This window comes from Aspergillus chevalieri, chromosome 4, assembly GCF_016861735.1.
Source record: "Aspergillus chevalieri M1 DNA, chromosome 4, nearly complete sequence".
NCBI lineage: Eukaryota > Fungi > Ascomycota > Eurotiomycetes > Eurotiales > Aspergillaceae > Aspergillus > Aspergillus chevalieri.
In genome coordinates, this window is record NC_057365.1 from 2,670,180 (window position 1) to 2,685,648 (window position 15,469).

General features: G+C 48.4%; 5 protein-coding genes across 5 annotated transcripts; 1 reads left to right on the plus strand and 4 right to left on the minus strand.

Annotated features, from left to right (window-relative positions):
• Nucleotides 1–3,331: 3,331 nt before the first annotated feature.
• On the minus strand, nt 3,332–3,601 carry ACHE_40965A (uncharacterized protein; the record flags this gene model as incomplete). Its single annotated transcript, XM_043279223.1, has 2 exons — nt 3,332–3,518; nt 3,588–3,601. The coding sequence occupies 2 exons, from the start codon at nt 3,599–3,601 to the stop codon at nt 3,332–3,334; spliced, it is 201 nt and encodes a 66-aa protein (XP_043136923.1).
• A 240-nt stretch (nt 3,602–3,841) lies between these two features.
• On the minus strand, nt 3,842–6,117 carry faa4 (long-chain fatty acid-CoA ligase FAA1; the record flags this gene model as incomplete). Its single annotated transcript, XM_043279224.1, has 4 exons — nt 3,842–3,931; nt 3,995–5,145; nt 5,198–5,619; nt 5,678–6,117. 4 exons carry the CDS (start codon nt 6,115–6,117, stop codon nt 3,842–3,844), a joined length of 2,103 nt encoding a protein of 700 aa, XP_043136924.1.
• Nucleotides 6,118–7,081: 964 nt separating this feature from the next.
• Nucleotides 7,082–8,147, plus strand: ACHE_40967S (S-adenosylmethionine-dependent methyltransferase; the record flags this gene model as incomplete). Its single annotated transcript, XM_043279225.1, has 2 exons — nt 7,082–7,133; nt 7,246–8,147. The coding sequence occupies 2 exons, from the start codon at nt 7,082–7,084 to the stop codon at nt 8,145–8,147; spliced, it is 954 nt and encodes a 317-aa protein (XP_043136925.1).
• Nucleotides 8,148–8,358: 211 nt separating this feature from the next.
• On the minus strand, nt 8,359–9,938 carry ACHE_40968A (uncharacterized protein; the record flags this gene model as incomplete). Its single annotated transcript, XM_043279226.1, has 2 exons — nt 8,359–9,492; nt 9,546–9,938. 2 exons carry the CDS (start codon nt 9,936–9,938, stop codon nt 8,359–8,361), a joined length of 1,527 nt encoding a protein of 508 aa, XP_043136926.1.
• A 1,970-nt stretch (nt 9,939–11,908) lies between these two features.
• On the minus strand, nt 11,909–14,048 carry HSP70_2 (Hsp70 family protein; the record flags this gene model as incomplete). Its single annotated transcript, XM_043279227.1, has 3 exons — nt 11,909–13,761; nt 13,829–13,955; nt 14,016–14,048. 3 exons carry the CDS (start codon nt 14,046–14,048, stop codon nt 11,909–11,911), a joined length of 2,013 nt encoding a protein of 670 aa, XP_043136927.1.
• Nucleotides 14,049–15,469: the final 1,421 nt, after the last annotated feature.

The following is a 15,469-nucleotide window of genomic DNA, read 5'->3' on the forward strand; positions in this document are numbered from 1 at the left end:
TGCCTCTTGCACTCTAATGTCTATCCTTCTTTTCTCTCTCTCATTTCGTTCGGTGGCATGTTGTCGTTTGGTTTTATTCCCCCCATATGTCATGAAAATTCCCTTCTGTTTTTCAGTGATTGTATAATATTAATCTTATTTGCATTGAGTCCAGAATGGATATGATTGTTTAATGATTATGAGCTTCCTACTTGTAGTGAATGTAACTAATTCGATAGCTTCCTATACTAGCCTATATTCTTTTCTACTCCTGTCATCCTCCGCCTCACTTCCATCCATCACCTTTCGTCCTTTCTCATCCAGATTCCAATTGTCAGTGTTTGCTCCAGCAGTGTTTGGAATTACACAAGGATCTTATTTTAGTTCATTCTCCATCCATCACAAACCCTATTGCAGCCTTTTAACCAGACTATGAGGCCATACAATTTGCACCAAGGGACTGCGAGGAAGAAGTTGACGATGGCATGTCTTATAAGATTTAGAGACATTGACGGAGACCGTGAGACGTCCCCGCGCCTTCTTACGAGCTGAAAATATTTGGACAATGAGAGTTTAAAGTTGCATCCGATCTGAGATGGACATCTGGTCTCTTGAGGCAATACTTCAAAACGAACCAGATCTTCGACAAAGGAAAAGAAGATCGATATAAAGTAATATAATCGCTTCTAATATACTGGCAGGTTTCTTGATACTAGCTCATGCGAAGATGGGTTGACTGGTGTCCTTGAATCAGGATACTATACGAGGCATGCGCGGAAAACACGATTCCCAGTCGTGACAAAACTGTGAATCCTGTCTTCTTGACGTAAAACCGAATATTTTTACGATAGAAAAGCTCACAATCACTAGTTTATCGTTCCAAAAGAAAGATAATTGAGCAGAAGTCAGACTACACGGTGGATATGCTTGCTTTACCGTTCGGCAAGACGAGCATTTCATGCTTGAGTTGCAATTTGACGATAATTTACTAGTCAGCCCCCAAGAATGTATTTTCTTGAGAAGCTGATGGACGAGGAATTAGTCCAACTTCAATGGCATGCAAAAAAAAAAAAAAAAAAACCAGTCTGTACATATGGACGTATCAAACAAAAACGACTCCCTGGATCTATTGTGATCGGACAATCGCTAAAAGCAACAAATGAAGAGAGAAGCTTGCTTTTTCTACCCGTTATGAATCAATATTTGTTCCCATTCATACCCTGCACTACATGTATGTACAATGCAGCATGCAGAAAAATCAATGCCAAAGTACTCAATCCCTTTCTCACTCGATCCCTACCACCCCTGTCCCTGTTGCTGTCCAAATCCCAGCCATGCAGCCGGTACTGTACAGTCACACATGATCTGACTAAATCCAGAACCGGAGTCGGAAATCTGAATCTGGAATCCGGAATCTGGATATGACGATGCCAACGTAACACGACAGCAAGCAAAGCAAGCAAAACAAGCCACTCGTATTATGTGCATATGTAGCTGATAACTGCATTATGTACCGTGTATATTAATGTATTGTACATCATAGCATCTTTGGGCCGTTCAATTGCAGCCCAGACCTCAGCCTCGGGTTTAGGATGCGTCGGGGTTTGTTACGGTGCATTTTGAATATTCTTATCTATGCTACTATTAGCGATAGTTCAGTCTGTATTAGATATTTGCTTATACTGCTTCAATTTGCTTCGATATCATCGTCAATCTGATCCAAATAGAGCACTCCGTCCGTACTCTGCACCGACTGCATATCGACAACCCAGACCAACAATCAGCACCATAAAAAGAAAACAAACCAGGAACCAAGTATTGAAGGGAGCTGTTTGTGAAATAGTATCATTCGCACTTGTAGCAGCATTATTGGGCGTATACTACGTACGGAGTATTGCCCATGATGGTAGCGCTGAGTCGGCGTACGATGGAATAAAAGTATGGAGTATTCTACACGAGCAACCGACGACCGATGCAATAACATATGCAAGTATTCGTGTAACACTAAAAGCTAGCAATATAATCATGAACCATCAGTCGTTGCAAACAAATTTTCGAAGGCATTCAGTAGATCATAACTTCCTAGGCGCCCTGTATGCGTGACCTCTCATTATCTTCCAAGACACTCAGAGCTCTGTTCCCTAGATCTATTGCTACGTCAAGTCTGCTTTATAGTAAATGTCTGGCACCGTTCATCATAGAATGATGCTAGGGCTTGCCACTTTGGCATGATAAGCCTATTTGCAGTCTCCTTGAGAATGCAATTAAGCATGACACCTGATTTCACCGTCACCAGGATTGACTCTCAGAACATGATATCTCGCGTCTGTCTCTTTGTACTGATATGCGTCAGCAGCAGCGGCTAAAAAAGCTATTGGCGATAGTATTGGAACTATCTAACGTCCCAACCAGATGAGGTTTGTGAAGACGATATCATGAGAATCGTTAATTTTAGTATTTCTAACCGGTCAACGGCATCGTCTTGGTTCGAGGAATCTAGAGTCGGAAGATCTTGGGTGTCGTAGAAGCCAATGCCATGCAAGACATGCCTTCGAAGGTCAAACTCAGGGGGTTGGAGTGAGTCATCAGAATCCTCAAGTCATGGGACAGTCTCGATTTCAAGTCATCAGGGGCACGCATACGGCCAATACCAAGAGACCTAGCAGTTAAGCTCATGTTGAAGATTAGCAATGCAGAGGGATTTCGTGGCCGATAAAAACGAGATGGGATGGAAGACGGTAAGTTCGTATGAATGATGAAGGGTTTGAGAAGACAAAGATGTTTTAGATAGATTAAACATAAGCAAATACTATGTAACTTGCAGAGCGCTCACAAATCCTATCTATCCTGATCTCTGTCCGAGCCACAGTCTGAGACTGGCCCGGTACAGTGAATCCATATTTCAACGTAGCAAAACATAAATAAAAGGAAATTAAGCCACTTGTATGTGCATATGATGACTGCACTGGGTACAATGTATCATGTATTGTACATTAGGGATATTGAGCCGCAGCTCAGAGGTCAGTCTCGGGTGTAGGGTGGGTTGAGGGTGCGTCGGTGTCCATTGATTGACGTCCATTCTGTAGGTTTAGACCTATGCTACTATTAGCAATAGTTGGCTTATTATTGAGTTGCTTGATCTTACTTCTTTATCATTATCTGGTCCAGCAAAAGTCGACTAAAATATGGAAGTCCGTACTCTGCACGGACTGCCAGTCCAACACAATTAGCACCATGAAAAGATAACACCAATTCAATCAACCACTTACAATACCCTCTTCTCGTTCGCGCTTATCCACTATATCCCCCTCGCCCACTTGCAAACCACCGCCGGTTCACCATTGTCTCAATACTACCCCCTCTCCACCCTCTCCACCCTAACAGTCATCTTCCTCTCCAACTCCTCCTTCTCCTTCTCACTAGCCACCATCCCCAGCGCCCCCTCGACCTGCGGCGTCGTCCACAGTCCCACCGAGGCCCAGGCGACCATGCCTATCCCGAAGAGCGCGCGTGTGCGGGGCCTTAGAGAGCGGTATGATCTGTTTTTCGGGGGTTGTTAGTTGTTAATTTAGGTAATTGGAGGCTAGGGCAAAGAGGGAGGGACGTACTGCCAGAGGGACATTTTGGTGTATTCTAAAGAAGTTCGGAGGGAGCGGAGATGGAGATTTGGAGATGGATGCGATGCGATAAGAGGGCTTGGCGGGGTTTACTAATTGGGTTAGTACGTTTACTTTTCTAATACGGAGTACATAACTAAAGACAAGCCAAGTTGATCAAAACTGCATGACTGAACTAACTGGTATACTAACAGGGTACTAACTAACAAACAAAAGCAAGCAGATAAGCGTAAGCGTACTACTCATTATTTCTTGCCGTATGCCTTGTTGATGTCATCCTTGTGACGGTTGACGATCTTCTTGCGCTGCAACTTCTGGGCAGCAGTCATGTAGCCCTACGGACGTCAGTTAGCATTCAAGGTCAATAACGGACGGAATATGGTGGAAGGGGGACTTACGTTCTGAGGAGTCCACTCTTCATCCGACAACACAACACCACTGATAATCTCGATACCCTTGAGACCAAGGCTCCGGCCGGTGTTCTGCAACTGCTTCAACACAGCCGACTTGAGGTCCTCGTTGTGAACAAGTGCCTCCAAAGTCTCACCACCGCTGCTGACCTTGCTCTCCTCAGCCACCTTCTTCAAGGCGGCTTCGACTGGCACGATGATGGCGACAGGCTGCGCCTGGTCCTCGGCAGCGTAGACGCAGATGTTACCGACGATGGGTGACGAGCGGTACACGGACTCGAGCTTTTCGAGGGCAATGTATTCACCATTCAGTGTCTTTACCAGGTTCTTCTTTCTGTCAATGATCCGCAGGTGGCCGTACTTGTCGAACTCGCCAATGTCGCCGGTCATGAACCAGCCGCCTTCGGCGAATGCGGACTTGGTTTCTTCTTCGTTCTCCCAATAGTGCGTCGTCACACTGCCGCCACGGATGAAGATCTCTCCTTGCGGCGGGTTGTTCTTGGTCAGGTATCCGGCGTCAGGGAAGTCGACCAGCTTAACCTCCACCGACGCAGGGATTTCACCAAGCGCATTGGGGTTCCAGGCCATCGGGTCATTAAGAGCACCCATGGCCGCCGTTTCCGTCAGACCGTATCCGCTGATCATAGGCGCAATGGCCATGGATAGGAACTGCTGAGTGTCTTTCGAAATCGGACCACCACCGTTCATGACGATTCGCAGACGACCACCAGTAGCTTCCTTGAGCTTCTTGAAGATCATGTTGTCCAAAAACCATGTTCCAAAACCGGAACCAGGGAGTCCAGTCGACAGCAAAAAGTTCTTGGCCGACATGGCACCCCAGAAAAGACTCTTGACCAAGAAACTGTTCTTGTTTAACTGGCCCAACACACCCTTCTTCACCGTTTCCCACACAGCAGGAACACCGACAAGAATCGTAGGCTTGAACTCCTTGATATCACCCTTGCAGTTGCGCATCGAGCCTTCGGACAGCGTACGCGGGTTACCGTATCCCATGGTACCACCCCAGAACAGACACAAGTTCTCGAACATGAACTCAAGGATGTGGGCTTGCGGGAGGTACGTGAGCAAAGCGTCGGATGGGCCAATGTAATCGCCGACAATCTCGTTGACACCGGCGGCTATCATCGTTAGCATTCTTTAGTGAAACCAGGAGGAAGTACAGGAACTTACTGGCAGCAATGACGTTGGCGTGCGTCAAAGGAACACCCTTTGGCGGACCGGTCGATCCAGAGGTGTACATGATACAGCAAAGGTCCTCCGGCACCGGCGGGACAGGGTCAACCGGGTTCTCCTCGCCAGATTTCCGCAAGTCCTCAATGCTGATGATGTTGAGGTAGTCGAAATCGGACTTGAGCTTGTCCAGGTCCTCCTGCTTCGGCTCCTGGTCGGTGTTGTAGATAACATGCTTGATCGACTTGACATCGCTGAGGACGTTGTGAAGCGAGGGGATCAGAGCGGGGTCGAGGAAGATGGCGACACTCGAGGTTTGCTTGAGAGAATGCTTCAATCCTTCTTCGCCCAGGGTATCATAAGCGGTGACAATAGTAACCGACTGCGACGCAGCACCGTGAGACATGGCCAACCAGTTTGCACTACTCAATTAGCTTCCTCTCTTTATATTCCAGGGGCGTATAATGAAGCCAGACTCACCTCGTAGCACCATAAAGATGAATCTTACTATCCTTCTCCAACCCCAACTTCCGTAACCCAGCACCCAGCTGCAAGGCCAACTGCTCATACTCCACAAAGCTCTTGTACGAGTACCCGCTCATCTCAAAATACGTCCACTTCTTATCCACCTCCTTCTCAACCCCGTCGATGACCTTCTTCACCTTTTTGTTCTCGATGTGCGTTTTGATCAGCTTCCGGCTACCCACGGCCTTCGCGTTTCCGAACAGCCGCGCGGACCGTCTGAAAACGTCGTAGGTGGTGCCGACATCTTCGGCAGGACGCAGGATCAAATCATCTTTGGAGCGGAGGTGACGGCGGGGCTTGGTCTCGCCTTGGACCGGTTCAGCGCCGGGGACCTCGACGGTGAAGGGAGGCTTTTTGGCCATCTTGGGTTGGAGGTTGATGTCTGTTTTGGACATTGTGGCGGTTTGCAAGATGATTAAGGGGGTATCTTAGGAACTGAAGAGACAAGAAGAGGGTCAGCAAACATCCAGACACAGACGAAACGGACAAAATCAAGTAAACAGCGAGTGGTGCCAGCGCAGAATAACCGGCTATGTATGAAGTCAGACTCGTCGTACCTTAGATCAATTCGGCGGTCCAGCAAAAGAAAGCAAGAATGGACCGCTGTGGTATAATTCCGTCCGTAAAAACAGAGTACAAAAAAAAAGAGGAGAATGGCGGAGCAATATAAAGAAAAGGAATAGAGTTGGCAGATCAAGAGGGGAGAAGAATTGACCTGAGCGATGCGCCGCCGGAAGCTGGACTGTCAGCGCAATGAGGTCAGTGCTGGTGGCTGGGCTGCCGTACAGAATTGACCACTGACGCAATTTGCCGAGCTCTTTAATTAGGAAACTGGAGCTCGGTGTTTGCAGCGACGGATACCTGCAATTGATATTGATATGTATTCTGTACTTAAGTTCCAAATAGAAGGCGTTCCATATATCTCTATGTATACTTTCTTTATCCTCACCCCCTATTCCTACGCAGATGGATACTGCATCTAAACAAAGAACTCAGGCACAGAACGCATGCGGTAACCTCAGCGCGGCTGTCCTGAACTAACGTTTTGTTGGGATTTTCGCCCAACAACCTTCTACACACATGCTCTACTCTCCAGCGCAGTCGCATATGCAGGGTAGATACAATCACTGGGTCATGAATAGGGACAACATGCATTCGGATAGCTCATTCTACTCTGTTCTGCATTGTTTCAGCCCGTCTGGGACCGGAGATGGTGGGGATCACGTGTGATCATGTGATCCACTATATTCAACCAATCAGAGCATCTATAGTTTATCAATTTTCACCCCTATGGAGAGTAACACTTTAACAGCATAACACGGCTATCTAATACAACCCTAAGCCATAAAGAACATTGACATGAATGGATTCCTCTCATCCCTCGGCCATCCGGTCGAGGACACCGAAGAGGGTACGTACATCACCCGTAAATAGCGTATGCAGAACAAACAAAGACAAAGCACCACAACGCCTCCTAGCTTTCCACTGGATGCAAGTCTGATGAAAGAAAACGAAACCAATAGAATCCTTTCTCCTATTCGCCCAGGAAATCCCAGCCAATAATCTAGGCTTCGTCGACTCCTGCGCACACTCCCTCGAGGTTTCCATCAATGGGAATGAATATACAATCCAGCAGTCGCCTTCGGTACTTTCTTCGTCAAGAGCGGGTGGGACGACTGGTGCGGTACTATGGAAGATAACGCCACTCTTTGCGGAATGGATTTCGGGGCTTACGTCGAATCCGCTCTGGACGCATCCTGATTCACCGTTACAACCGCCTGCGGGGAAGACAGTTGTTGAGCTTGGGTGTGGGATAGCGGGACTTGTGGCATTGACTTTGGGGCCTGCGGTGCGGCACTATGTTGCTACGGATCAGGAGTATGTGCATCGGTTGTTGAGGGAGAATCTTGATGAGAATAAGGGTGTTGCGTATAAGCACAAGTCTGGGGGATCGAAGGGGAAGGGTGGGAAGAAGAAGGGAGGGTCGAAGCAGGTACAGTCTGAGGAGTCGAATATCTCATTTACCTCGTTGGATTGGGAGCAGGATGCGCCGGAGTTATTGAAGAGGAGCGTTGGGATAGCACCCGACAACAATGAAGATGAGGACAATGGTTTCGACCTGCTTCTCTCCTGTGATTGCATCTACAACGAAGCCCTCGTGGCGCCGTTTGTTCGGACATGCGCGGATATCTGTCGTTTACGGCCTGCATATCATCCTGAGAAGGCTGCTGATGAGGAGGGGAAGAATCCTACGATCTGCATAATTGCCCAACAACAGCGCGCCCCGGACGTGTTCGAGGCGTGGTTGGAAGAAACGCTCAAGGTATTCTGGGTCTATAGGTTGAATGATGAACATCTCCCGGTGGAGTTAAAAGGTGGTACGGGGTATGTGCTCCATTTACTGGTTCTAAGGGATGATGCATAGCCTTGTCTTGTTCTAGATAACTCGATTCATAGATATGTAAACCTGAATGTGCAAGTAGATGACAAAATATGCAAAACAAAACAGACTGCCTCCGTCTATCAACAAGCTCATTGAGACATTACTATTAAACATACAAATATCCACCCAAATGTACAAAACCGGGTATTATAAATCTGTAATGCGGCATATATCCAAGGCAAGAGAGACATTATTATTTTGCCTCGGTTTTTACCTCGGCTTCTTTGGTTTCACTCGGTTCTCGGTCTGAAGAAGGCTCGGTCGGTTCGACCCTCTCTTTGACTGGTGTGGTCTGCTCCTGGGAAGCAGATGCTGGTGTCTCGCTAGATGACGGCGGCGGCGCTGTCGATTCAGGATTATCAATAATAGACGAAATCGACTGCTTGGTCGACCCGTTCGTATTAGATGGTGCCGCGGGGGGCAATGCGGGGTTAGATTCTTCTATCCGTGCCTGCTGCTCCAGATTTTCTGTGGCTTCTGTTTTAACCGCATACGTGTCGTGATCCTCTTCTTCATCAGAGGCAGTCGAATATTCCATTTCCTGTGGATACCCGTCCCCGTCTGCTTGGTTGGATTCCAACCGGCTCTCTTCTGTAGACGCCCGCTGCACCGTCCGGACAGGAGGCAGGGGAGCGTTCGGGTCATAGACTACACCGCAAACTTCCAAGGCTCGCGACTGGCTTCCCAAAGTACGGTCTTTATGCTTCTTGGTCAGGTGACACATGAAGCCATGCAGTGTAACAAAGTCCGCTTTCCCGCATCCGGGGATAGGGCATGTCAGATAGACTAGGTTTCCATCCGAGGGACGTTTCCACAGTGCACGTCCGGAAGGGTCATGAGCTGCGGGACGTCCATGACGCTCACCCCACGCTTCGACGTTTTTGATCGTATACTTCTGCTTCTTACGGATAGAGCCACTTGATGGATCAAAGGGGGCCGGATGGTGGGGCTGAGGCGGTAAGGGTGCAGCCTGTGGAACAGCAGGATGGACTTGAACATGGTGCGGATGAGCATGTGGATGCGGATGTGCGTGAGGGTGAGGATGAGGTTGCGGCGGATGCTGGTGCTGATGTTGATGCGGATGTGCTGGGTGTGCATGAGGATGAGGATGAGTGTGAGGGTGGGGCGGAGCTTGGGACGGAGGGGTAGGGAGCGGACGAGGATCGGGAGGCGTCTGCTGCTTGAAAAAGGCCAATGTCGTCGCAGCATTTGTTTCGGACAATCGACGCGGCGGCGTTGGCCGCAGAGGCGGCGAGTCCATGGTCGATCCATTTACCCCAATACCCATGGATTCTCTCTTGAGTCGTTTCCGTTGTCTCCGGAGTTCCTACGACTGTCAGTCCTTTTCACTTTTGGGGTCTAAATTGAAGAAGTGAATACCTCTTCCTCAGCCTCTGCATTCTCCGTCATCCGACGGAAATCCTCATCCTCCCGCTTTCGAATCGCAAGCAGCTGACTCCTCGCAGCCATACGCGCCGCCTCTTCATTTTCCAATTGTCTCAACCGGGCTTCAATATGCTCTATATGAGACGGATGCAGACCGGACTCCTGCGCCGGATGAGGAGGGGGATGAGGACGTTGCTGCGGCGGCGGGGGAGGAGGATATGGACGAAAGTGGTGTTGCATGGCGGGATCGGGAGGCATATGCTGATTGGGGTTCATGGCGATAGGGTGGAAGCGAGGCAGCGTCATGGGATTGACGGGGCCGTGAGCATGGACGGGACCATTCTCATGCAGAGTAGTGGGAGGGACTGGAGGTGCAGCAACCGTCATGGTGACTGTAGATACAGTCTGGATTGGATTCAGAGAGGGTTGAGATTGCAATCATAGACTGCAGAGGGATGTCAGATCAAAGAAAAATCAAGAAGAGGGATAAGAATATAGAGTGAAGAGGGGGGTTAGATCCTAAACTGGACTTACCTGCACTTGGACAGTTTTGGAGGGGGACTAGATTCGAGTAGCCACCAGTCAGGAATTAAAGAAAAGAAAGAAGAAATGTGGGTAGTATAATAATAACAATAGTCATAATAATAATAATTTCAAAAATAAAAAAAAATAAAATAAACTGCAAAGCGTCTGCACCTCGCCCGTTTTTGGGGAGTCAAATCTCAACAAATCTCCGGCAGAAATTTAGAGAGAGCGAGCGAAAAGAGCGAAAGAGCAAGGGATCAACAGCAAATCGAAACGAACGAAAGACAGACACGGGATTCTTTTTCTGTTCCTTGTTGAACTAGTGTCAACAATAATCGCCCGACTAATCAAAAAAGTGGAGGGACAACAAACCAGACCATGGAACTAGTGTAATTCATATTAATAGTTCTCACGAGTATTGATTACTGTGTAGTAGCACTGTGTACTTATCAGTAGGTAGTAGTAGTACTTCTCCTTGTACATACTCTGTATTATTATTGTGTAAAAGTTCTACTGCTAGTGCTACTTGATAGAAGCGATTGTGTACTCTCAAGTTCATGTACTCGTACTCTATTGTGCATGTATGTGTATTCTAAACTATGACCGACTCCTGATCCAAATAAAACAAGCTTGATTATTTATACACAGCCAATCAGCCTCTGTCCTGTGCGATCATGTGACATGTCCCCCAGAGATTGGCTGTGGAAGATCATAGAAGACTGTAATAGTACTAGTACTATGTACAGCGAAGATGCAAGCATAAATCGATAGATTACTATGAAACACATCCAGTCAATCATGTAAATTAAGGGGATCCCACAAAGAGAGAGAATTGGGGTCAGGTACTGTACTCCGTTAAAAAAAAAAAAACAAAAAACCAACTCTGGAACCCAAAATTGCATCCAGAAAATCCCCTCCAATCACTAGTGGAGAATCTCAATCAATAATCTCTGCATTCCTTGGAAATATTCAGGGAGGCAATCCTATTGGTTTTGCCAGGGGAGAGACAATAATCCCTTCATATGTACTAAAAAGCTATCGTTTCTGCACAGACTACACTGATCCGGTTTTGCTCCAAGCTGCCCGCTCAAGCAAAAACCCCGATGATGGCTGTTGTGTATCCATCTGATTTGTCCTTTTGAAAAGAGTGGATGCAGAGAAAGTCCACCAGAATCATCCCGAAACTCTGACTGCATATCTGTGACAAAAGGACGACTTAGTTTGGATCTTTTGCGACAGACACCTCCGATCCATTTTCATGACTCTACCCTTATCATATCCTGGCGTAAATAAAAACAAAACAACGCAAGGCCTATTTATCCCATGTTTACTATGTACTCTACGTATCTTCATAGCAGTCGGTATCAACGATACTACGGTACTTTGGAGGAAAGATTTGAATCGAGAGGAGACTTTTCTGATTCTATCATCCCATGCTCCGTAAACCCACCACTTTTCCTTTTGCCTTTTTGGGGCCCGTCCCCTGCCGTAAACTCATTAAGTTACATGTGTTTTTCCAACGGATATCCGCCCAGAATAACACGAAAAGAGAAAAAAAAAAAAGAAAGTTGTTCAACGTTATGCTGAATCAGATCCCGACATCATAAGAAAAAAGCAAGCGGAGAGTAAACCATTGCACATAAGAAAAACACCGATACACCATGGCAGCAAAATCAAAATCAACTATGTGTACATATCATGAGAGAGTAAGAGAGTTCGAGGGGAGAAGTGAGAAGGCCGTATAGAGACATAATGCAAACATCACGAAGAGAAGAAATTATACAAGGTTTTTGGGTAAGGAAAAAAGTACAGGTTCATCAATGTTGGTACATTTAAGCCTTGTTCTCACCCTCACCACCCTGAGACTGCTGCTGCTGCTGCTGCTCAGACTGGGCCTTGTGCATCTTGTCGAAGAGGGTCAAGCTGGCGGTCTGGAGCTCGTCGGTCTTCTGCTTAAGCTCCTCAGCGGTGGCGGTACCCTCACCAGACTGGTTCTTGGCGACGAACTCACGAAGAGACGCAATCTTCTCGCGGATCTGGTCAGCCTCAGCCTTGTCGAGACGGTCCTCAAACTCCTTGAGAGCCTTCTCGGTGTCGTTCAGGACACTGTCGGCACGGTTGGCAGCCTCAATGGCAGCCTTGCGCTCCTGGTCTTGAGCACCGTACTTCTCAGCGTCCTGAACCATCGACTGGATCTCAGCATCAGAGAGACCAGAGCCAGAGGCAATGGTGATGGACTGGTCCTTGTTGGTGGACTTGTCCTTGGCGTGGACGTGGACGATGGAGTCGGCGTCAATGTCGAAGGTGACTTCGACCTGAGGAACACCACGGTGGGCAGGAGGAATGCCGACAAGCTGGAAGTTACCGAGCAACTTGTTGTCCTTGACAAGCTCACGCTCACCCTGGAAGACCTTGATCTCGACAGCGGTTTGGAAGTCAGCGGCGGTAGAGAAGGTCTGGGACTTCTTGGTGGGAATGGTAGTGTTGCGGCTGATCAGACGGGTGAAGACACCACCGAGGGTCTCGATACCGAGAGACAGAGGGGTGACGTCGAGCAGAAGAATGTCGGTAACCTCACCAGACAGGACAGCACCCTGCACAGCAGCACCAATGGCGACAGCCTCGTCAGGGTTGACCGACTTGGCGGGCTCACGGCCGAACATCGACTTGACAGACTCGGTGACCTTGGGCATACGGGTCATACCACCAACGAGGATGATGTCCTGGATCTCACTGGACTGGAGGTTGGCGTCCTTAAGGGCCTTGCGGACGGGCTCGACGGTGCGGCTGATCAAAGGCTCAACGAGTCCCTCAAGCTGGCTACGGGTCATCTTCAGGTTGATATGCTTAGCACCGCTGGCATCGGCAGTGATGAAAGGAAGATTGATCTCAGTCTGGAGAGAAGAGGACAACTCAATCTTGGCCTTCTCAGCAGCCTCACGGATACGCTGGATAGCCATGCGGTCACCGGAGAGGTCGAGACCAGAGTCCTTCTTGAAGGTCTGCACAATGTGGCGAACAAGGTTGATATCGAAGTCCTCACCACCAAGGTGGGTGTCACCGTTGGTGGACTTGACCTCGAACACACCGTTCTGGATCTCCAGAACGGAGATATCGAAGGTACCACCACCAAGATCGTAGACGGCGACGACACGGTCAGCCTCCTTCTCCAGGCCGTAGGCAAGAGCAGCGGCAGTAGGCTCATTAACAACACGGAGGACGTTGAGACCGGCAATCTGACCGGCATCCTTGGTGGCCTGACGCTGAGAGTCGTTGAAGTAGGCGGGGACGGTAACGACAGCGTTCTTGACAGGCTTGCTGAGGTAGTTCTCGGCAGTCTCCTTCATCTTCTGGAGGGTGAAACCACCAATCTGCGAGGGCGAGTACTTCTGGCCACGAGCCTCAACCCAGGCGTCACCGTTGGTGTGCTGAACGATCTTGTAGGGAACTTCCTTCAGATCACGCTGGACCTCAGCGTCGGTGAACTTGCGACCAATGAGACGCTTAGTGGCGAAAAGAGTGTTCTCGGGGTTGACAACGGCCTGACGCTTAGCAGCGATACCGACCAGACGCTCCCCGTCCTGAGCGAAAGCGACAACGGATGGTGTTGTTCTGGCACCCTCAGTGTTCTCGATGATCTTGGGAGCCTTGCCCTCCATCACAGCAACAGCCGAGTTGGTGGTACCTGTGGACGATTGAGTTAGCTGCTAAGCTCGCTTCTCGGTTATAACCCCGCGGGATGCAATACATACCAAGGTCAATACCAATGACCTGGCCCTTAACCTTCTCCTCACCACCCTCTGTCGAGTTCCATCTCCGGGGCACAGCACTGGGGACTCTGAAGGCGGGAGCACGGGCGAAAGAGGTAGCGCGGGGGAGCTAGAATCGAAACTGTCAGTGTGACTGTCAGGTTGCCCACAGATGAAGCATCGAACTTACCGCGCGGCAGAAGCGGGAAGAAAGCATCGTCATTAAACGTAATTAATACAAGAAAAAAAATAAAAAGAGATAGATACTCCAGTCGATTCAATCGAGGGGAGCTAAAAGGTATGATATAAGAGGAGAAGAGGGGGAAGGTGGAAGAGGAAGACGATGAAATTTTTCAAGGGAAAAGGCGAGAGGAAAAAAGAATGGGAGAACGGACCAAGTGCAGCGTAGAAATTGCCCGGAGAGTGTCGGCCCGGGCTGTCGAACTTGGTAGAAGAGCGGCGAACGAACCAATCATAGCCGAGACCGCCTTTGGAGGTAGCCGAGTAACTGCGTCATCCAATCATCCGAGGTTCGTCCGAGCTGTTTTCGGGGAATGGCATGGCAGAGATACATTAAGGGGAGGACAGAATAGGTAGAAGAGATTATAGTATACAGACTGTTTGGCTGTATCTACGGAGTATGCAATTATAATCTGTGGAAAGGACAAGCATAGCTACAGAGGGCCTGTTGCCATCCGTGGCAAAGTATTCCGAACCATCCAGCACCGGTTTCGCAGTTGTCTTCATGGTGCACCAATTTGACTATGATGGTTCTCAATGGGCTCCCAAGATGGTGGGAGTAAAGAGGATAACGCATTTTGACTTGGGATCATATTAAATGCGGTTGATTTTCGATATAGCGCTGTCTATAGCTAGAATTCTAGGCCATACAGAGTAGAATTGTCCATGCATGAATATCTTCAGATCTACAGGCATACTTCTACTCTGTACTCCGGAGTAGGTGCAACGATGAGACAACATCCAACCATCGATTGATCTAGAAGATTCGGCACTAGGTCCTGTGGAACTGAAGTTGGCCCCATCAACGGCTTAGTCTAAGCAGTTTCAGTTTCTTTCCTCTTCAGGCTAACTAATAGGATCTACGAGGCATAGGGTTCTTCCACTTTATATGCCATAAATTCCGGCATATGTTTGATCCACTGGCGGCAATACCAGAGCACACACACTACGTTGAATACATATCTGGTTAGCATGAAATCCCTTAGATACAAAGACAATGCAGCACAATAAATGAAGAAAATGGCAAACGCTGAGAAAAAAAAGTGTCAGCCAAGTAATCAAAACTGTTTGCTGTACAGAGTACTAACGAGTAGTAGCCCTACTGGGCATTGATTCGCTGGATAAACATGTTTAAGACCGGCATACGCGGGTGTATCTTTGACCAACCCGTTTCCCAGAGTAAGACAGGAAACATCTTCCAGTTTGGATCCAAATTTTGACAGCAGTTACGGCGTATTTATCGACGGGATTGCACACCAACCGGCTGCATTCCCCGGATTGACCGTTTGTGTCAAGTATTACATCATCCGTCGCCCCGGCTGGGTCTCCGAATGCCGTAACCACTCTCAAGTCCAGAAACATAGCAATACAGTATACTACGCTACTAGCACTCAGTCGCCTGCG